General features: G+C 37.0%; 1 protein-coding gene across 3 annotated transcripts in view; it reads left to right on the top strand.

The window, feature by feature from the left end:
- Positions 1 to 24,809, top strand: part of Aff2 (AF4/FMR2 family, member 2) — a 474,899-nt gene that overhangs the window by 362,327 nt on the left and 87,763 nt on the right. For all 3 annotated transcript variants that reach the window (XM_013025945.1, XM_013025946.1, XM_013025944.1), the window contains 2 exons: positions 10,661 to 10,757; positions 23,522 to 23,559. In XM_013025945.1, coding sequence (XP_012881399.1) covers positions 10,661 to 10,757; positions 23,522 to 23,559 — 135 coding nt within the window. The remainder of the gene's footprint in view (positions 1 to 10,660; positions 10,758 to 23,521; positions 23,560 to 24,809) is intronic.

The following is a 24,809-nucleotide window of genomic DNA, read 5'->3' as shown; positions in this document are numbered from 1 at the left end:
CATCTGTGATAGCATTTTTGTTTCAAAGGATATACTCAAACATTGATCTACACTTTCATACTTACCCTAACTTACCTTTAGATAGATGGCTTACTAGTACATATTCCTATTGAGGCAGAGAATATGCTGTACTTCCTCTATGATGTCGAGATCTGGAATGGGCATGAAATTTTACCAATTGTACTTTTGGCATCTATTGATAGTATATAGTTTTCATCATTTTATTTGTTGATTATGTATATGCAATGCTCATAGACTTGTCAAACTTTAACACTGTTGGAATCTGGTATTTTATGTGTCCATTCTGGTTACATTTCACAGGGAATTGGATTGCATAGATATGAAACAGTTGATAGTAATATTAATATTCTGCTTGTACTGAAAGTTGCCTATTTTTTGTTCTAGTATACAACACTAGTTTTGTAAAAAAAATAGTTATCATTCATTTACCTTTTGCTTTAACAAAAGAACACATTTTTCTATTTTTGGCTTCTAAATATAAAAGTGTATTTGATGTCTTGGTAGTAATTTAGGCTGAACTATTGTAAAGCCAACAATCTCAACAAATATTAAGGCTTTGGGGGTTCCATATAGTAAGGGACTATTAAATGTAAATTAATTTTACATAAGAATTTCATTGTGATCTTTATATGCATACATATAATCTGCTTTAGTCAAATGCATCCATTTCTATTACACTTTCTTAACCTTTCTCTACTTCCTCCAATTTAGCAGTTTTGTAGATTCCTTTTGCTCTTTTCATACACACACACACACTATATATATATATATACATATATATATACATATATATATATATGTATACACACATATATATATTTCACCCCGTCACCTTCTCCCTTTTTTCACCCTCCCCTCTCCTGCTATACAACTAAATTAGTTTTCTACAGAGAAAAGTTACTCCAGGTGCTGGTGGCTCACACCTATAATCCTAGCTACTCAGGGTGTTGAGATCTGATGATCGAGGTTTGAAGTCAGCCCAGGTAGGAAAGTCTGTGAGATTCTAATCTCCAATTAATTACCCAAAAAGTCCAGAAGTGGAGCTATGGCTTAAGTGCTAGAATACTAACCTTGAACACATAAGCTTAGGAACAGTGTCCAGGCCCTGAGAACTGGCACAAAAAAGTAAAAAGAGGAAAGTTACTATTGTTCAAGAACTAGTAGTGGCTAGCTGGCTAGTCCCTGCTGATGTATGCTCAGAGTTAAAGTGGTATTGCATGATGTGCAGTGGTTGCCTTAGTTCATGTGTGTACCACTCTTAGCAGAAAACAAAATCTCCATTAGCTATCATTTTACTTACAATAATGACTTCTCCAGCCTTATTGTAGCTCAAATATGAGCATCAAATTCGCAATAGCACGTTAAGAAATGTGTAAATCCGCCTGTTAAGAAATGTGTAAATCCGTCTCAGCACTGTATCTTGACAGATCTTGAAATGAGTGCTTATCTATGAATTAGGATGTTTGGTGGTATAGGGAAACAATTCTACCATGGAACCATGTAGACGCTACCAGAGTCCAAATAGGTCACAACTACACTGAATCTGAGTCTTAATGGAATATCTAATGATGTTCCCTACACATGAGAGGGAAGAAAGATTGTGACGTGTACTTTAAGACCATCTCCCATTTGCCTTCCTATCTCCTGTGGAAAGCTACCATGAGATAGTTTCTCATTGTCTTCTAGTTTCTGAGGAGATATATAGCTTATTGTCCCACTCACTCAGAATAGAACTGCAGCACATAAAACTGCTAAGCTGATGTCCAGACTGAGTTCCCCAATGGCAGAGTATCTGATAACTCAATCTGTCATCTTTGGACCCTTTTTATATGATGATGATGATGATGATGATGATGATGATGATGATGATGATGATGTTTCCCTTGTGCTGTGTGGGACCAAGAAACAAAAAGGAACCTACACATGTAGATATTCCTCCTATATTTCATTATGTAAGTATTAAAGTAGCTAAATGTAAAAGTAGATATTTGATTCTCTACCAGTTGAATCAGCCAGGCCTTGGCATTGCCCTCTCTTGTATATTTGTACAGAAATGGTAGTGCCTATGCTTGCTGCTGGTATGGTCATGAGGTTGTAAAGTATGGATTATATGGAGTTGAAACATTGTCAGTATATATTATCAGACAATCAACTTCCTTCTGCCTTAAGGTATAGAGGGTCAATGGCAAAGTAGAAAGAACTGAGCCTACAAATCATGTGGCATTTTTATAAATGACTGAGCCAGAGTGCTGTCAACATTTTAGTTGGGCCTAAATGATTGTTTGGATATTTTGCTTAAACAATCTGAAATAAAATGTGAATTCTTTATATACCAGTATAAAGGAAATCCTGTCTGCTATGTCAGTACAGGTAAATAGCCCTATTTGACAACCTTTCTGTGGAAATGAGTTCAAGAAATAGTTTGAATACTTCGAAATAGTTTGACACTGTTATCAGCAGCTGAGGATTTGCAGTGTCTGTATTGAGTCTAATGTAAGGCACAATAGCTTTCAGCAGGCATCAACTGTAGTGCTCTTAACAGGAAGTTAATAAGTTGTTTTGAGGATTTTCTTAGCTGGAATTAATGGATCCGCTCCATAAAGGGGTTCTTTACTTAATACTTTCAACAATTTGGAGCTATTGTGGAGAGATGAGTAATGAAGTACCCTCTGTGATTGTGAGGTCCTTCAGAAACAAAAGTTTCTCCTCTCTTAACTATAGTTGTTCTAAGGAAATGAAAGAAAGCTGAGAAGGACAATCATAAGATAAAGGCTTCTTGTCTTAGCATGAAATTTTTCTTTCCACATCAACTGAGAATAGATCTAGTCAAGTCTGTCTCCAAAGAAAAAGTTTGAGTAGTGGAAACACAGATATGAAAGATCTTAGACTAGGCATATGATCCCCAGAAGATAAAGACAGGCAGCCCAGTGTGAGAGAATGTTTTGGCCTTTAGCTGAATTCCTTCAGAATGGCTGAGTTTTGAATATCTAGACTATCAATGTCCAACTTCAATTGTCTCAAATTTTGAAATTTCTCATAGCTTCCCCACCTTTACTGTTTCCTCTGCTGTCTGCACTGCTATCTTGGTATACCATTATTGCTTCCTATATTCTTTGCTGCTAGAAAACTTGCACACAAATACCAGGTCCATTAAATGAATGAATTGATGCTTACTGTGCCACTTGGGTGAATTTTTATATTTCTTCATATGATTCAAAAGTTTTTTCAACATAATATATATTCTACTGAAGAATAAAACCTCAGTGATCAAGATCTTGGATATTTTAAATTCAAAGGTTTTCTTTTCCTTTCTAGAATTATCCCAGCATTTTTTCTACAGCTAAACTGACCGAGTTAAAGTTTTCACACACACACACACACACACACACACACAATTGGAAAAAAATCCACCAGTGTTTTATATGTGTAACATCTTGAAAACTGCCTGAATTCTATTTGACAGTTTGTCATTTGAATGACGACTTCAGTTTCCAGGTTGGGAGAAAATTATACAACCTAGAGAAAAATACCAAGAAGTAGGAAGTCAGAATCAAAATAATGACCATAGAGCAGAGAATTTAATTGTGCTGAAATGTAATCCATTCTGAAGAAGCCCCAGGGCAATTAGCTACCAGTTTGATTCAAGGCAGTAGTCATAGTCATCAGGGTTCTAATTACTATAGTTGTGGCTTCTATATGCAATATAGATGCCAACCCATATGTGCTACACGTATGTCAAGAAAAAAGATGGTTACTGTTTCTTCCTACTACTGCTTCTCAATTACTCAGCCCTAGACTGTTCATTGTTAACTGAATTCCTGAGAATTTTTACTGGTTGTAATCTAGATCCACAGGTAGATACTCTTATTCCCATTGCACAGATGAATAAACTGAGATTTTGAGAGGAAAAGTGATTTATACTTAATTTCTCAAATTAAATCCTATGCAATATCCATTGGTCCACAATTGCCTCCATAAAAGAAGACTTTACAAGTTGGTTTTATACTGTTGCTCCAATCGCATGAGCTTTCTAAAGTAGCAGTACTTTGGTGTATTTTTTTCTTTCTTTTTTATTTATTAGCATCAAATAGCTGTATAGCTGGGTTTCATTTTGACATGTCCTCATAGGTATACAATGTACGTTGGTCATCTTGGAATCTATTTTTATTTTAGATTTCTTGTAGGATTTCATTTAGCATGGAAAAGGATTTTGACTTTAGATTTCTGTACACTATTAGCTTCAAATAGTGCTCATAGCCTTTTTTTTCTGTAAAGAACCAAGTAGTGAATATTTCAGAGTTCAATCTCTTGTGGCTGCTCAACCTGACCATTGTACCACATGTACAGCATTAGCCAACATACAATTAATTATTTTCCAATAAATATTTACTTATGAAAAATGAAATCTGATTTTCACATCATGAAATATTCTTTTAAGTATTTTTTTTCTTGAACTTAGGGGCTTGTGGTCAATAGGATTTTTTTTTGTCATATTTAACACTCTACCACTTGAACCACAAGAGCAGGCATGATGTTTGCTGGTCATTTGGAGATGGGATCTCTTGGAGACTTATAGTTATTACTTTCTTGAGTAGCTAATATTATAAACATGGACCACTGGTGCCTAGCTTTTTCAATCATGAAAAAAAAAAAAATTCCTAGGGCTGAGCACCAGTGGTTCACTCCTGTAATCCTAGCTATTCGGGAGACTGAAATCTGAGGATTGTGGTTCAAAGCCAGCTCAGGAAGGAATGCCCATGAGACTTTTTTGTGGGTGCTGGGGCTTGAACTCTGGGCCTGGGCACTGTCCCTCAGCTCTTCACCTCAAGGCGAGCGCTCTACCACTTGAGCCACAGTGCCACTTCCAGTTTTCTAGTGATTTATTGGAGATAGGAGTCTCACGGACTTTCCTTCCCCAGGCTGGCTTTGAACCGCGATCCTCAGATATCAGCCTCCTGAGTAGCTAGGATTACAGGCGTGAGCCACAGGCGCCCAGCTCCCATGAGACTCTTATCTCCAATGAACCACCAGAAAACCAGAAGTGGTACGGTGGCTCAATTGGTAGAGAGCTCACCTTGAGCTGAAGAACTCAAAGGACAGCGCCCAGTCCCAGAGTTGAAGTCCCTAACCAACAAAAAAAAATCCTAGATTCTAGACCATGGAGAGACAGAGGGATTTGTGTAGTTTCCCTATCCCTAGACCAGATAATTACTAAGTGATCTTTCAGTTCTCATGATAAGGCACCGTAGTGATCTGATTCTATTTCCTGAAACCTCTACGAAGCCATCAGCTGAAAAAAGACACTCTTTCCCAGGTCTGCATTTCCATGTTAGATTGTGCAATATGGACCAGGTCTGGGCTGTTAGCCCAATGGACAGCACTGGGCCTTAAGAACACACTGGATGAATCTTGGAGATTCATCCCTATAGACTGTAGTACAGATTTTCAAACTGTCACTGCCATTGCTCCCATATTGAGATGATCACTATATTCTGAAGTCATCATTGAATCAGAAACATTTTTAAGTTTCTATGAGTTCTCCTGAGAGGAAAAAAAATGTCTGAGGACTTCTACCTCAGGAGAACAGGACAGATGGTCTGAAAAATATCACCTTCTATCTTACTCCAACAAATGACTGGATGCTACAAAGAGTACAGAGCACTATGTGGGAAAATACATCATTCCCTGAGGAATTCTAAGATAGTTATGTTCAATTCCTTTCAGGTTGCTTTTTTTTTTAGGAGAATGCCCCTTAAAGGAGTCAAGAGAACCAAATTACTATTCTACAGTATGACTCACATTAAGATTCCAATAAAAAGGCAAAAGTCTTTTTCTGGGTTGTGCTATAATATATACCCAAGCCCAGCTGTGTAACACATTTAAAGCCACTGGAACATATTTCTGCTTGCTATTAGCTTTGGGTACTCAGGATGACAATGATAAAGTTAATAACCAGAAGATCCCCAACTACTGGGGCCAGAGCCTATGGTTCTTGGATGTGGAACTGTGATTCAGGTGGCAGAACACCAGCCTTGAGCTGAAAATCTAAGGAAGAATATGAGGCTCTGAGTTGAAGGCCCCAATACCGGAACATATATTAAAAAACTCACAAAACTCTCAATGAAATGTATAACCTGTAGAAATAATAAATACAGTCTTGACAGAAAGAGAAGCCTTGTAGACCTAAACAATTATCTGAAATCACTGGGGAGGCCCATTTAGTTCTTTTTCATCTAATTGAACAATTGAAAAGGAATTGTTGCTTTTAAGATTTCATACAACTCTTTACTATATATATATATATGTATATATATATGTATATATATACATATTTTAAAAAGAAAAATAATTCACACAAAGAGATATATTTATATGAGCATGGTTTTTACATTTTGGAATGTCCAATGTATGATGAATTTGTCTACAAAAATACAAGCACATGAAAAGAGATTATCATTTTCTGCTGAGACGATCTTAAATGCGCTAGGTATGAATGCTATAATAATTACATTTACAGGCTTTCATAATCCTGTACTTTCCCTAGAGTGATGTTCAGCATTATCCAAGGATAAAAATGCAAACAAGTATATGTATATTTAATCATAAAGATTAACAGGTCAGGGAAGAAGGTGAGTGAAATGAACGTCTAACACTCCAAAGGTAACTACATAGTCTTGGTCTTCCCTAGTTATTTCCTCAACTTGTTTGTACTAGGACCTGAATATATTCATCAAAATTTCCTTTGCTACAGCAAACTTGTTGCATGGGAAGATGGGGATAATGTTCATCAGTGTGTAAAATCATACATTAAAAGGAATTTCATTTCCATGTTAAAAATCAGGAGGTGATTGGCACATACAGTAGCTATAGAGCTGGGAACTCGATACTATGGCTCTTGATGTTTTCATTCTACCTAAGGAAGAGTAACCTACAGACCATGAGCTTCTTTTTAGCTATACAACCTTGAGCTTTTATTAGACATTTCCTGAGTCACTATAGCTAACCTCAGATTGCTCAGCAAACTAAAATGAGAGGGATAAAGATACATTGAGATTTCCCCTTGTGATTATTTGATCTCAATTATTTCTCCAACTGAGATGATATCTTTTCAAACCAAGAATAGCACTTGCATTCATGTTGTGCTTTCATAAAACACTTTCACAAGTATTAGTTCTTCTCATGCTCAATACTGCCTTCCTGTAAAACAACCAAAGCATTGTCCCATTGAACAAATAAACTATACCAGTCAGTCTCAGAGCTCATGAATGACTTGCCCAAGATATCACAGTTTATTAGTCCATGTCAATATGGTTTGTGGGGTTTTGGTTGTTAGTGCTGATTTTACTTGATATACTGTTCTTTTATATAATTTGTAACTTGTAAGAAAATATTATATACTCTCAAGTCCTAATTGGAGATGCTTATAGTTTCCTTGTTTGTCTCCCTGATTTTCTAGCTATATGTTCATGAGCATCCTGTGTATATAATTAGTTATCTTCAAATAGTTGGACTTAACAAAGCAGTTTATAAACGCAGTGCACCTTTATTGGTGTTCGCCCCTTTCAATACTTTTCACTCAATCCACCTCTTCCCTTACTTTTCTTTTCTTTTCTTTTCTTTTCTTTTTTTATTGTGAGAATACTGTACAGAGGGGTTACAATTACATGGGCGAGATAATGAGTACATTTCTTATCAAGCATTGTAGCCTCCTCCTTTGTTTCCCCTTCCCATCCCTTCCCATCCTCCCTCCGCCTCCCCACCCAACCCTCCCCCCCACTACCAAAGTTGTAAAGTTCGTTTTCTACATGACAACTTGTACGTCTCATTTTGCAGTGGGTCCACCTGTATCCCTATTTAAACGACTTGTTTTTCCCCTTCCCCTCCATAAATTACTGTCCTTAATTTTGTAGTATATACAATGATTTCTTGACTCATTCTCTGTCACTTCCCCCTATAGTCTGTAACTTTTAAACCTTAAAGAAAGGCTCTCTAAGGCTTTCCCCATGTGGGAAGTTGGACTAGCAGCAGAACTCAGTCATAGATTCATTGTCAGGGTTAAGTTTTGTGTTTGTGATTGAACACTTAGCACTTCCTATGATACTTCCTATTGAACTTCCTATTGATCACTAATTGTATGAATAGTTTATTGTTTTTTCAATTTTTCAATTACCTTTAAGTATGCAAAGGAGTTACCATTTCACAAAGCAGCTGGTGAATATCTATTGATCAAGGTCCCCCCTTTCAACACTCTCACCCCTCCCTCCCCTACCCACACCTCTCCTTACTCTCTTTAATGTCATAGCATATACACTAGTAGTGTTTTGACGGAACTCTTCGTCTCTTCTTCTCTTCATTGTCTACTTCTTTTCCCTTGACACTACCTACTCCTTTCAAGCACCTACTTCTTAGTGTTTTATTTTGCCAGACTTTGACTGCTTTTCTAGGAAACTACACTATTTGAGTTCTCTCTTGAATCTACCTTATTTCAGGAAATATGTTTATATACCACTCAATGTATTCATTGATAGGTTTATAAGCTAAATCTAGCTTCCACTTAGAAGAGAAAACAAGCAGTCTTTGTCTCTTTGGGCCTGACTTACTTCACTTAATTTTTTCCAGGTTTCCCATTTCTTTACAATGGTACAATAACATTCTTCCTAATGGATAAGCAAAATTTCATTGTGTGTATATATACTACATTTTCTTGATCCATTCATCCACTGAGGGGCATCTTGGCTGATTCCATACCTTGCCTACAGTTGGAGATCATGTAGCTACAAATTAACATGTAGACATCCCATACATGTATTGAGACAACATACCTATGAAAAGCAAATATTATTGTAATGACAAATAAGGTAGTTCTGAAAAAATTAATTTTAGTTCTATAGCTTTTAGGAATAATAGTCTTCATTTCTAAAAATGTGTTGTAAACAACTGTCTGAAGTTATACACCTGAAACTTCCAAAGAAATACCAAGATACATTTCTTTTCCTTCTCTACCATCTTCAAAATATCTATTAGTCTATTGAAGGCCAGTCATAAATCCTGCATTTAGTTTGTCTGAAACCAACTCTAACAGCTGTATTTCCCACCAATCATTCTTTAGACCAGTTTTTTGTTTTTCAGACATGAGTGGGCACATCTTGGTCATATGGGACTGAGCATGTAAGTGGGGGAGCTATGCCTTCTTTAGAGAGTTATTCTATAGCTACTCTGATGCAAATCTCTTTCTAACATTTGGATATAACCTCTAAAATAATGTTTCCATCTAAATCAAATTAAACACTCCATTTTTTCCTTCTGATTTTCCTCTTCTGGATAAAGTACACAGATGAGAATACAGAAATAGAGACTTAGGAGTAGTTATAGTACTAATAAGGTGTGTGACCTTGAGCAAAACAGTTCAGCTCTCTGAATTTTTCCTTCATTGTCTATCAAATGAGGCACATGGACTTGCCTTTCCTTTAGGGAAAGATGCTGTGAAGAAGACATAGGTGACTAAGTTGTGCCTATTACCCACATGGGAATGTGGGACTTGTAGGGAAAGAAAAAAGACACTGTATCCTCAGTTAGTGAACAAAGGAAAAATATATTCTTTCTGAAATAGCCAGCTCTGTGGAGGATGGGATCTTACTGAGGTATACAAAAGAAAAGTGGGATTTCCAAGTCGATGAATGGAATTCTAGGCCAAGAATTGAGTGTAATGCTCAGTCTAGAAAAAAAATAAATAAATAGGATGTGTTGAGAATTGGGAATTGATCCAGAGAGGCTGAGACCTGTTGTATTTAATAAATTAAGTTATAAACACTAATTGCTCTTTGAAAACTGTATGCCTGGAATTTGATCATAGTAAGTACTCTTTCTGCTCTAGCTAAAACTTGGAATGAATGTCAGGTGAAGTTAATACCTTTGTCAAAGCAAAAGGCTTTGGTTGCCAATAAACAATTTTAAAAGTGCTAGTTCATCACAAAAAATCCAGATTACTCATATTTTTCAGGTATCTTACCTTAGGAAAGAAACATTTCTTACCCATACCATAGGTTTACATCTCTTGGATCAAATTTTATTGGAAGAGATGAGTCAAATATCAAGAGGGTAATGTGGAGCTATTTCTCACGTAGCAATTTGGTGGCCATCGAACTGCCCAGCAGCTGAGGGCATTAAGAGACAATGGAAGTTCACTAGGCTTTTTGCCTCTATCATCCAGAGGTCCACAGCAGCCTTCAGCAACAGCCACTACAACCCAAGACACGTTCCTGTTCTTGCCTGAGAGACTCAAAGCACTTGTCCCGAGGAGACCCAATGTCACATCCCACTGACACTGTGATTGATCAGTACATTTATTGTACTTTTAGTAGCCAAAATATATAGACTCCAGTCATCTCTGGAGATGCTGAAATAGTCTTTCTTTCCTTGATTTAAGGGAACATAGAGAGGGAAGATATGTGCAGAGTATGACATAAATATGAGCTCAAATATCTAATTAGTTGAAAGAATCTTGGTTCCTTGTGCACCTTTGACAGAATTGCAGCTGTCAGATTGTAGCTGCAATATTTTATGCTCGTTGTGAGATGTATCTGAGCATGATTTAGAAAATATGCTTTTTAATGTGAATGCCACTCTGATTTCTCTGCAGGATGCTTGAGGATGACCTGAAGCTGAGCAGTGATGAGGATGACCTTGAGCCTGTGAAGACCTTGACCACGCAGTGCACAGCTACTGAGCTGTACCAGGTAGGAGGAGCTTAGAGGCTGGATTTGGGCCTGGGGTGGGGGAATGCTATGCAAAAGGGACTGGACTGATTTTGACAAGTCTCCTCTCTTCTTTGTTTCTGTATAAGAGAAGGGAAGAGGCAAAGATGGGTATTCTGGAACAGGTCAAATAAGATCCCAGTTTCATTAGAAATAAGAAGTGGAGCTCTTTAGAAGTGCTTTCAACCCCTTCCCTGCCACTCTGCAGGCCATATATAAACACTGGCCATCTATAAGCAAGGGAGATTTTCTTTCTTTTTTTTTCCCCTCTTGTACTACTTACTGTCATTGGGTTAAATGTCATTTGCTGGCTCCAGTGTAAGGCTTAGAGCCCATATTCATTAATGTAGATATAAATGTGACTGTTCCATTCACTGTTCCCAGATGTACCACTTCACAGCAGAGCTGAAAATGAATAACCTACATCTTGCAGCTCACATGAACCTTCAGGCTGAAAGCATTTAGCAAAACTTCCTGTTGCCTTTGTCTTCTTCTGTCTTTCATTATAAGTATTTCCAGTGTTTCCTACCAAATCCTATGGCAGGACTGAGACTGAGCTTCTTGATTATGAAAGGCAGCATGCAGTATCAATGATACCTGTGTATTTTCTCTATGAAAATCATTCTCAAATGTAGGATCCTTCTAGGTGTACTTAGACCTTCAGAAAAAGAATAAAGAATTGCTTGCATTTTTTTGGTAATAGTAAAAACTTGCACTTTTTGCAAGTTGGATGCTGTATTAATGTCAAACACAGTGTGAGTGCAGACTGTACTGTGCTAGGCTAAGCCAATTTTGCAACTGTTTCCTAGGGACTTGCTGTGTATGCTTGCTAAAAATGAGCAGCCCACTTTTTACTTGAGTTGTCAGTGACATTGCACCAACTCCTCTAGGAATTGTTATTACAGGTCGCTAAAAGAATTCAGCCAAAGGATTCATATTGGTGCACAATTAACTCATATACACTGGTTGGAGTCCTTGCTTTCTCCTTTTCACCTCCTGTTCTACCCTGGAAAAAACTTTAAAGGCACTTTGGTGGTACTATCCTACCCTTGTTTCTCCTTCATATGCAAGTCATAAATAGGAAAGCAATAAGTATTTGAAGCTAATGTTGGAACTACAAATTACTGAATAGTGTAGGAATCACACAAAATGTTTACCATTAAGTAGGTGTAAACATAAAGAATGTAATGATGGGAGGGGGTAACAATGCTCAACAGGAAATGGGCTCATTACCTTGCTCATTTAACTGTAACCCCTCTGTACAGTATCTTTACAATAACAAATACATATATATTAGTAAAAAAAAAAGAGAATGCAATGATTTTCTTCTGAAAAAAATAATGGATATTAATGGCCTGGCTGGGATATGGTAGGGTCACATGATATTCATTAACATATGATTGAATTTTTACTTTTTAATCTGCCATTGTTGCAGGCATCATAGAAACATAAATCCACCCCTGATCTTTTCTATGCAACATTTAATGAATTGTCATTTTCAAGGAAGTCTTCCAAGTCAGGCAGTTGTTTTGTGATGACTACACTGACGTTTTGGCTAAAGAGTGGCTGGATTCAGGGGGTGGGGCTTCTTGGGAGTGGGAAATGTTGCATTCTCTGAATACACCTATCTTATAACACTGAACCTTATGTTTTTCTTATGGTGAAATTTTTCTTGTTATGTTTCTTGAGATTAAAGGAACCCCTAAAAATGGGGAGTTAAACCTGGAATCAATTTTCATTTATAGCTGAGAAGCAGTTATTGATGCTGTGCTTGCAGTTCAATAAAAGATCTAAAGATATAGACCTTGTGCTTTTCTTTCAATATATGTAGCCTAATCAGTCTCAAATGTTTTTTAAACAAAGAAATTGTATTGACAGATTTATTAAAATTGTTGTCTTTAAAGTTTTGAGCTATCTAAAATTTGACTTGTTCAAAAGACTTCTCACATATGTAGTGCCCAAACTGTAAAACTACCTCCCAGCAAATTTTCATATGACCAGGTAAAAATCTGCTTAAGTGTTTCATTGAATGAGATCATAATATTAGATTTACACAGCTCCAAGCAGAAGATGGTTTGCAGTGCGCAGGTGTGAACGCCCAGTCAGATAAGAGCATGGCTCTCTCGTGCCCTAGTCATTTCAGATTGACATTAAAAGCAGGGAGCTTAGAAAGAGAAAAGTCACAAAAACATAGATAATACTTGAAACTACCATTACGGCATGTTAATATTAAAAACACCTTTGTATTAATATGAATTAGACTAAAACCAGAGATGATTTAATTTCACCATTTAGAAGTTGAGAAAATCTTTTGTATGACTGGAAATGTTCAATTAGTAACCAAGCTTAGCCAAAGGAATTTAGATAAAGCTTGGTGTGGTAATTCAATGCTTTAAAACCAAAGTCAAGCAATTCAAAGTTTTAGTACAAAAGCGTTCTAATGTTTTGTTCTGGATATGACGGTATGTAGCTGTAGCTTCGTTGTATCCAAATTTATTTAGCTGCCTATTATCCTGATACTCTTTGAAATGTGTACTTAATTCAAAGCATACTACTAGAGATTTCCAACTGGAGGCTGGTGGCTGAGCCATACAACTGAATCATGTTCCATTTAAAGAAAAAACATTGCCTTCTAGTTCTTCCTCTTCACTTCACTGTTTTATTTCATTTTTATTGTCTGTAGATCTTTAACTACCTCACAAAACACATTTTAATCCAGGTTTTGGGCTTTGGTTTTATACATGAAACAACTGTGGGGTTTTTAGTGTTCCTGGTTGGTTGATTGTTGTTGCTGCTGTTGCTGTCCTTTTTGTCAGACCAGCGACTGATGTGTGTTACAAAACAGCTGAACACCTGAATATTCTGAAAGGTTTGAGATGTAATCCTTACATCTATGAAACACATTGGACTTTCAATTCATTAGACAAGCTTAATTGATAGTCGAAAGTTTTCTCATGAAAAAAATGCAATACATTATTTGGCTGCATATAAGCTGACTCTTTTCAAGTTGCTATCTTGTAGTGAATATATTAGTTGTGACTACAGATACCCTCCCCTGCTGTAAAGGTTCCTATTTTGTAGCTACCATTCTCCCTCATCACGCCAAACAAGTTGTTACTTCCCCAAGGTTTTGCCACATTTCCATTTACTTTGTTATCAGCAGAAAGGCTAGGGAAGGCCTCTTCAGTAATGACATCAATTTGGCACACACAGCAAGAGAGGTCAGCCTGTCAGAGCTAGAGAAACAGCAGATGGATTAGGATGAAAGCGGGGGCAAAACATCTTTGATAGAGTCTTTTAATGTAAACAGTTTATCTGTCATGGCTTTCATTGAAAACCCCCACAAAATGATAGCATTGGAGCTGTTAAGATTCCAGAATGTAACTGAACAAAATCCATACATTGTCATATTCAAACTGCCCAGTAATTAGAGGATGATAGGATATTTTAATTTATTCATTAAAGACAGAAAGTAAATAGGATAACATATAAGGTTAATAGAATAACATTGGCCTTCATATTCCCAAGACTGTGTTTTCCATTTGGCTGTATTAGCATAGAGTCCGTATTAATAAGATACTGCTTCAGGCTTGTACAATGTGATTTTTAATAATCTTGCAGCAAGTCTGTGACTATTCAGAAGTCTACATGCTGAATTACATCTTCTGCTTTTACTACCAAATAGTTTGACTTGTAATCTCTATATAATAGAATGCCTTGAGCATAGCATACCAAGATGCATAGGAGCCTAAATGTTTTTATGTGCTGTGTTTATCTCATAGTAATGTCCAAATACTGGCTAATGTCCACCACACTTTACGAATCATCCATCTGTGAGTATTTTGATTTTGTAAAGCCATGGACTCTTTTGCTTGGCTTAGCCCTTTTCTCCCCAGGACCTTATCAGATAACAGTGAAGGTGTATATAGAGAAACAAGAATGGGCGTGATCCATTATGTCTGAATAGATAAGTCTCACATATGACAGGGATGACCACACTCTTTTCATTCACGATGTGAACACAGCATATATTTGCCTTTTTGAAGATGACAGTAGTAGCAGTATCAGCCACCTGGAGGAACTAAGGGATGTCTCTCTACATTCTCATTTGAACTCAACTGCCAGAAAGAAGAAGCATTACCTTGTTGCCCTTTACACTGACCTTGAGCTGGAAGAAATAGCTACACATGATCCTCTCTCTAGTCTCACTGTACTCTGCTTGATCCAATCCTCGTTTTCTTTCTGTAGACCTCTTCAGTTCCTTACTATTGATTTTCATACATGGTTTAAATCTGGACGTTGCCTTTTAGAGTCATTAGTAAGCAAGCTCTGGAAAAATATACCATGTGTGCCTAAGTTTATTGGAAGCTTCTAATCTTTCGAGTTTAATCAGCATTCTAAAATATACTTACAGAAATATGCACATCTCCAGTAAATGCTGTGTAATAAAACACTTTTCTAAATTAAAAATGCATGAATTTTGGAATTTATATACTTTCTTTGAAAAATTTCCTGATGTTTTGGTTTAGGTGTCATGCTTGCCTTGCTCCCCCTACCCTAAATATCTACCGTCAGTGTGAAAAGCTACTGGACAGGCTTTAAACACCAAAGATCTTGTTCTGAATGAAAGCAGAATTTGCCTCATTCTTAAACAGTCACATTTACTTTTCTATTCATATATCAAGAGCAAAGAGAGTAAGCTTTGTAAGTAAACAGACAAGCTGTGCAAATTTGAGATTAACTATCAGTCTAGGATTGCCATTCAGAACACAAGTGGATAAGCAAATAATAGCAGAACTTGTTGGGCTCTGATGGCTCACACCTATAATCCTAGATACTAAGAAGGCTTAGATCTGAGGATTAAGGCTCAAAGACAATTCAGGCACAAAAGTCTGTGACACTTTTAACTGCAATTAACCAGTAAAAAGCAAGTGGACATATGGGTCAAGTGGTAAAGCACCAATCTTGGGCAAAAATGTCCAGTGAGAACTGGAGGTCCTGAGTTCAGGTCTCAATATTAGCACAAGAAAAATTTCCAGAGTATGTAGAACCCTATAACTCATCTTACACATAGTATATTTTTCATAAAAGACTTAAGAACATTTGCCCAAAAATTAACAAGTTTGCAAAAGCTTATTTTATTTTATTTTTTGCTAATGGAAATAGCATTAGGATTACTGTTTAGCCACGAACCATAAATGTGCTTGTGAATTATTTCTTATTTGTATTAAAGTATAGCATACCAGACATTTAAATGACCACAAAAAAATCTTTACTCCAGTTTTCTAATTTTGCCAATAAGGAAAGAGATACAAAACAGTCATTTAGTACTTGGCATATGGAGAATAATTGATATAGCCTCTTTACCCAGAGCATAATGTGCTTCAGAAGAACAAAAGGCTGGATATAGTAGTATACTAGTGGTAAAGTCACATTCACATCAGGTGCTCCCATGTATGTTTTGAATACTCACATCATTGAATATTTACTAGGCACTATGAAAACTCCTCAATTTTTGAAGTGACAATAAGTGTTCTCCTATCATCACATGCAAGAGAATGGTTGGGGGAAAGAAAAGTGAATTTTCAAATCTACAAACCCCAAGGAAACAATGAGCAAATTCCACTTATGTCACCCTCTGTAGTGGAGGAACTATACAGGTTCAGGCCATATCTCATTTCATCACCTTTCACTCCATTTAGAGGATGATTGGTGTTGACAGCTGACTTTGATGAGTGGAATATGTTTGTGTACTAAAGATGGTAAATTTTCACTTAGTTAAAGTCCAAAGTTTAGTTATAAAAGAAATTGCTAGTTGACAGATGGATCTTGGTAAAGGACTTTTTGTGTAGCACAACAGCCACCATGAAGCCATTATGGGAAACATCATTTCTGAATCCTGGTGTCATATCATCTTGAGCCAAATTCTAGAAACTGGCTGCCATGTTAGTGAAGTATTCATGCAGGGGTAAGTAGGACCTGCTATATAGTGGCTATTCAATCATCTATGGCTATGGCAGGCTCTTAAATGGGAGGGTGAGTGAAGTTAGAATAGGTTTTAATTAATAAAAGGAAGCTAGTAAAGAATTTTTTTTGAGATTCAAATTCAGGGTCTTGCTCTGAGGTACACCCCAGCTCAAATCCTAAAAAGGAGAAATGTGATCTAACTGGATCCTCAAAGAGATTCTCACCTTACAACAGAGCACAAAAAGAAATAAAACTAGGCACAGTAGAGAAGTGGCAAGGGGTAATGAGCACCAAACGAGGCATTTGCTATAGGAAGACTTAGAAAGGATAGTTTTTTTGTTTTGTTTTGTTTTGTTTTGTTTTGGGGGGGGGTCCGGTCGTGGGGCCTGAACTCTGGGCCTGGGCGCTGTCCCTCAGCTCTTCAGCTCAAGGCTAGCGCTCTACCACTTGAGCCACAGCACCACTTCCGGCTTTTTTCTTTTTGTTTATGTGGTGCTGAGGAATCGAATCCAGGGCCTCATCCATGCAAGGCAAGCACTCTACCACTGAGCCACCTTCCCAGCCCCGAAAGGATACTTTTTGCAAGCAAGCAAGATGGGAAATGGACTCAGGGAATAACACTACAGACTGCCTCATGTTTGCATCATGAATAGAGCCTCATGTTGAGTGACAGGCTAGATCCAAAGGCATGTGAGCCTGCAGCTCAAGTCTTCTATCAGAGACTTTTAATTCTAGTTGTTTGGACCGTGAGTCCTCCGAGGCATTTTTCATACATGGTATGCAGTGTTCAGGTCTCTCAGACTGTCCTGTCATTTCTGATTTGATTATCTAGTACATGTTTATTGAATGACTATTGGTACAAGACAGTTTCTTCTACCTGGAGCAAACTCCTAGTCCTAATCTCTTCCAAAATTCTCTTCCTGTCTCCTTTAGATATAGTATAGGCCTATTTCTATGTATTCTAAGCATAAGGGTTTTAAAAAGCACAATTTTGAATGTTGTTTTCATAAAGATTGTAAAGTCAGATATGCAAGCTGGCATCCAGTTGTTACAAAATATTGACTAATACTTTCTCCTTCTAATTTGCTATCCTGTCTTGTGTGTGCTTACTGCCACAGCCTACGTCTCTCTTATTATAGTCATTCCAATGATAACTATTTGAAACTGTAATTATTAAGCAATTCATTTTTATATTTGGGCAACTGTACTTAGCATATATCTCTTTAATTGATTTGACCAAATCTGTGGCTATTGATTTTAGACATTCTGATTTTAGATATTCTGATTTTAGACATTCTGAATACCCTAATGATGAGTTCATTTATTAATGGAGGAGTATCTCTTTTGACTTTAGGTAATCAATGAAATTTACCAATACATTAGACTAAATTAGTATATAACTGGGCTCATACCACTACCATGTGAAAGTTTAGAACAAAACAAAGCAAATGAAATTAATTCTTTATTTTGTCTTAGTTTGATATTACCTAATATTTAATTATCTGAAATTATCTGTATGACTGACTTTTTTTCCTTTTTGTCAAGAAACCTACTGTAGGAACTCAACTTATATATTTTTGCTGGTAGAATGCCAAACTAAAACACACAAGGAGGCAATGTAAAAACTATGTAAAGCAATTCTAATAAAGTGGCAGAAAAATGAGGGAGAGGGTTAACATCAACTTGATGATTAAACTAAATTTAAAAAATCACATTTTTAGGCTCCACTGACAGCATGATTATTAATTAAGGAAAAACACAGTATCTTATACCTAGCCTTGTAAAGTGAGTTTAGTTGTGTAATATTTCTAGACTATTGAACTTCTCACTTTGACAAGTTTAGCATACAGGAACCACATTTCACCAAGTTTATTTTTTGTAAATTTCAGGAGGAGAACATGGCAGTAAGTCTGGATATAACTATTCAGTGCTTATTTCTGAGAAGCAGAAAAGATTCTTAAATTTTCTCTAAGTGTAGTATACAAGTCTGTTCAATTAGTGACATACAATCACTGAGAATTACCTTGCCAAAGCCTTGTAAAGTTTGATCATTACACACAAAACGTGTAGTGAAGCATTTTTTCCTGTTAAAGTCTCATGTATGTTCTGATGATAAAACTCAGTAGATAGCCACTTACATTCCTCCTTTCTTTCTTGTTTTTGATGATAGTGTTACTTGTGCCATTCTTATAATGCAGCATGATTGATGAGCCACTTTAGCTTCAGTTCAGCACAAGGATTGTCTTTATAAAAGAAAAAGTTCTTATTTCTAGCAAGATAGATTTAATGAATGAGCAACTATGAGTCTGTCCTTAGCCTTATCGTCCCTCCTGTGGAAATAAATTTGCTGCTTAGCAGGGTATCTTGAACAGTACAGTGCTGGTAATGAGCGTGGAACCAGCTCATAAACACTCCTTAGTATCAGAGAAGAACTTTCTTCCTGGCATGCAGTTTCTCAAAATGTCCCGTCATGAAAGGAGCTTGCCCAGAATAGGATTCTCAAGACCTCTTCATCCTCAAGGATAAATATTAGTGTAAAGTAAATCTGGGAGGAGGAGCTCTTAAAGGAGGAATCACTGGAAAATATGAATTAATCATTCTGTACTTCTTTTGAGAAAAAAGGGGAAGGAGGACAAAGAGAGAGGAAGGGGAAGGGAAGGAGAGAAGGAATGAGGGAAGGAGGGTGGAAAAAGGAGAGAGATGGAGGAAGGAAAGAAAGAAAGGAAAAAGGAAGGAAGGAAAGAAAAAAGAAAAGAAAGAAGGGAGGGAGGGAGGGAAGGCGGGAAGGTTGAACAAATGAAGGAGGAAGGGAGAAAAGGAAGAAAGAAAATGTTAGTGTATACACATGTGCTTGTGCTCCACACCCCCATCTCAGGTTCCTTACTCCTCTACCACCAACCTCCAAAAGCATTAATAGAATAAGCCTTTTTAATTCTTTAGGACTCTCTGCTGCTGGCCTATAAGCATTTTTAAAGTGTGTTTCTGCACATTAAAATCCTCCATAAATTCTGCTTCTGTCTAGAACTACTCCTGATAGGAAGAGAAGATCATATCAATACCTCTAAATTGCATTGCAAAAACTATGTAGGTTTGATATTGTATATAACCTAGCCATAGTCAGTAAACCCATCCAAGGGTAGGGGATGCGCAAATCTATTCAGCCCATGAAATCATTTGCTTCATGATGGGATAGACATGTATGCTAAACATGTATGTTCCTGGTAAGTGTCTCATCAGCTGTCCACAGCTATTTGCCTGTGTTGATAGTTGTATATAGCCTGTGAATACTGATATAAATATCCAAATTGCCCTTGGCAAAAGAGGTTTCCTATCCTTCCCCCACAATCATACTGTAAAAATCCCTTATGCCAACATCTTGTCAGGAGACAGTCATAATAGAGGTATATGGCATTTGCATAACATCCTGCAGTTTTCAAACCAGGCACCAATGTTGAGTACAATTACCCTTGATATAGAATTTACAGGAAAGATTGTCTTCATGCTTATTAATTTCTGTTATTATTTTATTTATTCTTTTGTATTTTATTTTGGTCGGTCATGGGCTTGAACTCTGGGCCTAGGTTCTTCTGCTCAAGATTAGCACTCTGCCACCTGAGCCACAGTGTCACTTCAAGTTTTCTGGTAGTTAATTGTAGATCAGAGTCTCACGGACTTTCTTGCCCGGGCTGCCTTTGAACTACAATCCTCAGATTTCAGCCTCCAGAGTAGCTAGGATTACAGGTGTGAACCACCAATGCCTGGCTTGTATTTTATCTTTGATACTGATGGTTATTAACTAAAAATAAGAAACTCTCCTTATGAAATTTCCATCCATTCACACAGTAGACCTTGATCATATGTACCCCTCCATTAGATTCAGAAGTGTTAGTACTTTGCCAGTGCCATAAGTAGTAAAACTGGGACTTGAACTCAGGTTTTAAATATTTAAACATGGCATCTTCTACTACAGCCTAGTGACTCTCATGACGACCTGTTAAAATGTGTTTTTTCACATTGTAATTTCCATCATCATCCTTCCTTACATGAGCAGTACCTCCATGTTGAGATAAGAATCATGTTAGTAAGCAGGGCACAAAACAGGCTTTTCAAAGCCTATAGACATAATAAATTAGAGTAGTATAACTGTAAACTCTCTGCTCTCCACTTTTCAATTCTTTTAAATTACTTTATTGTATGATTTTCAACTTGAATGTAGGTATAATCTCAATATATTACCTTCTTAATGCTTTTCAAGTTACACCATTTCATTTCCTTTTAATTTGCCTCATTTGGTGTGTGGTCTCAGATTGGACCAAATGTATCTGAAACAGGATTATATTCTCAAGTCCCTTCTTCCAAAGGGGGTGGGAATTTTGCTTCTTGTATAATTTGTAGACTGCTTCTTTTATGCCTTAAAGGCATATATCATTTATACCCAAAACTTTATTTTTTCAAAGTCTCTGAACACAATAGTATATATAATTGTGGTAGAAATGAAGAAGATAAATCGTAACCTGTGCCTCGTCTAACTGAAGCTCCCTGTCACTATTTAGTCAGGAAATTCATGGTTATAAGCATGCAGGAGGATGACATTAGTAGAGCTGACTACAGCTGTGATGATGTCAGAATGATTGTAAGTTAATTTCCAAAGAAAAGTAAACTTATCTGCATAGACAGCTTTAATCAATAGCCAAGCAACCTAGAAAAAAAATAATTTGAACTTATTTTCCTATGATAGCTGTATAAAAAGAGAAATGGCTCTAAGAAACTAGGTTCAAACGTAATAATGTTCTTCCTGATCACAGAAAAAGAACTGGGTCTAATAGGTCTAAAATATGGAGAGGTCATTTTCGAAAAGCATGTGTCTGAATCAAAGCTAGGTTAAGCAATGTCACTTTAATTTCTCTCCTCCCATCTTCTGCCAGAACCATGCTCATCATATCCAGCATACTTTAAAGGGAAAGTACTTGAACATGCTCCCCATTATTTTATGATAACCTCAGTCTTCTAGAAAATATTTGTTTGAATTTCGGGAGATTGAAAGAAAAAGTAAATTTATATCATTTTGACAGTGATGTGTCCAAAATCCATACTGATTCTTATTCTAAAACACTCAAATTTGGGGGAGAAAACATGGTAATAAAAGGCAGATGTGAGTATGTGTGCCTGTGTAGATTGAGCAGCAGTACTCCAGGTAAGCTGATTCTGGTAAGCATCAACCTCTTCCTTTCTCCATGTAATCTGGCAGAATCGATATAGAGAGTGGTGGTAGCATCCTCTACATAGACTAGCTTTCATATTGTACATATAGATGACAGGTGATTTAAAGCAGCCAGATACACATTTCTTGTTTACTCATTTTCATCTGTTCCCTCATTCCCCAGCTTTCTTCTTATTCTAACACTTGCCAAAATTCAACCTCACACAGATGGTGAGAAAATGATTCCTATCTACCAAGCCAAAGAAAGTGCCCAAATATTAATAGCTATTTATCTAACAACAGAACCTGAGACTTAATAAATCAGAAAAACTTACATTTCTGACTCCAATGTGTAAACTTGGGAAGTGTATCATCTTTTTATTGCTATTAAGTTCATGGGGTTGGTAGGCACAGAGGGATTCAGAATGCTGAATCTCTTAGCACTTGTAAGATGATGCGTAGTGTATGCTTATGTATTTTCTGTGTTAAGAGGCAATTACCTTTACATTCTTATTTACATCTGCATCCCTTCCCCTTAGCTCGTACGTACCTCCACTACCTCCAAAATTCACAATGTAAAATCACTTAATCCATATTTTTAAAGGTACTAAACAAGTGTGAGGTTGTCAAACTGCTTCAATGCTCTCCATATTAAATGTTATTTCTATAGCCTGAAAAAGTCTAGGGGAATACAAGTTTGGTTCTGATTACATAATTATGCTTGAGAAATATGAAAAAAAAATCATCACTAAACCCTCCAGGTGCTTAAACAGTTTGATAGACTGTAGCCATTCTGCCATCAGCGCCCCCAGCTGTGTTGCTTAGCAACATTTTAATTCCACAAGAATCGAAGGAGATGAAATCCCTGTGGAGAGGGAAACAGAAATAAGAGGGCTGTTGACAGATGATCTGAGTTGTTTCTTCTAATATACTGTGAAGATCACTAGCTCTTTTCATGAATGATAAATGGACTGTACACAGATCAATGGGTTCAGCAAGAAACTGGAACCAGGCTTCATGGCTAAGGTGACGCAGGCTGAGAGCCCAGATATTTCCTCATTTCAAGATCTGGTGTGTGTTTTCTTAAAGATTCCATAGGAGAAAGTTGCTCTCAGTATTAGGTGGTTTCTTATCCTTTTGTGTGTCTGCTAGTACAAGTGACTTGGGAAATGCACACTGAAGTCTGGGATAGGACTACACCATTCCTATGCACTTGCCATCCCACATTGTCGTTCCAACTCAGTCGGACTTAAGTTGTGTGAGGTAAAAGTGGAAGGTAGGCCGGGAGGATCAACTTGAGCACTCAAGGGCCCACTTGAATAACCCCTGCTGGACTTTATCAGAAGTCCTGACAATGCTTGTCTATGTTTGAAAGCTTCACTAACACAGGTAACGCCATTCTCTGGGAAAAGACCATTGCTCTTTCTAGGTTTCCACTCTGCTTATCTCCAGTAGCCTTCTTCAGTTAGCTCCTTGTGTTTCTGAAGAGCATTTTATACTGTTGATTATTTTGGTTAGTAGTTGCAAAAATTATGCCTGGCTAATGTTGTCTAATTGCATGTTTTTCTTCTATTCACAGGCTGTTGAAAAGGCAAAACCTAAGAATAATCCTGTGAAGTAAGTACATTTTTATTAGCTGAAATTGTTAATTTTAGTGAGCTGTGTGCATATAAAAAAATAAGGTCACAGAAGAGACTTCAATTTTGACATGATCTCAGTTCATGACAATTTAGTTCAACAACAAACCAAGCAAAAGAAAACCCAACCCCTAGTGAGCAAAGACCAACTTGTGTATTTCCCTGTGTCCCCAATGAGATAGTGCCCCAAGTTGCACCCAGTTTACATAAATTAATATGTGCCCTCCACAAATAGCTGCCAAATACTATTAGACTCATTTTCAATGAATACTACTTGAAGCCATTGGGTTTTGCACATGCTAAACAGATTACATTTTTAATTGCAAACCTTGGACCTATGACAGACATGTAAATGGCTAAAAGTATGCCAAGTGATCTCCTCCCGCATGGGGAGATTTTTCACCTTGGCACCAATGCTTCACTACTCTGTTCATGAAAAGCTCATAAAAATATATTTAACTGAGCATTTGTCAGCTAACTAAGGGCTAATTCTAAGGCATTTTATGAAACAATCTTAAATTATAAATAAGCATCTGACACATTCTGTCTCTTCCAGAAGGGAGACTTTCAAGTTAAGAAGGAACACTATTTTGTCACATGTGACCAATGATAGACTTGCTCTATTTGCTGGCTTATTATAGGTCGAGTAATATTACATATCTGAGAAGCATATGTGATTTTTTTGCTAATCAACTATCATTATGTGTGATATCAAATGCTGAAAGGGAGACTGTATTGATTTTTTTTAAGTTTCTGAGAGAATGGATCAAATAATGCTGAAAACTAAGAAAGCTGCTTGTGGTGGGTACAAGAAAGAATTTTTTCATGGCATGAGAGTAGTATTGAGCACACCATTAAATCCAAGCCCTAACAGATTTTTCTAAAGGGTATTATGCACTTCTTATTTGACTTTAGTTTTTCTTAGGTCATTTCATATCCTCTATCAAGCCTCTGTAGCCTTGGGAGGTGCATCTGCAGTTTGAAAGTATGTGATGTAGTGTTCCTATGGAAATATTTTTTACCAGGAAGTTTTCATTGGATTATTTGCTTGGGGTTGAAATTTTCTCTGCAGCCTGATTTCTTATTTTTTTTGTCCTTATGCCCTGAAGGCTCCTCCGCTATGAGTGTGTAGCTAGAGAGCTGTTGGATTAGAGAGCAGTGTTAATGAAGCCAGGGCCAGGGCTTTAGTCCCTGGGTGGGCCATTAATGATCTTCCTTCTGCACAACTGC

This window comes from Dipodomys ordii, unplaced genomic scaffold (assembly GCF_000151885.1).
Source record: "Dipodomys ordii isolate 6190 unplaced genomic scaffold, Dord_2.0 Scaffold89, whole genome shotgun sequence".
NCBI classification, from domain to species: Eukaryota; Metazoa; Chordata; class Mammalia; order Rodentia; family Heteromyidae; genus Dipodomys; species Dipodomys ordii.
The sequence above is the reverse complement of the archived record's forward strand: the minus strand, read 5'-3'. Positions and strand labels throughout refer to the sequence as shown.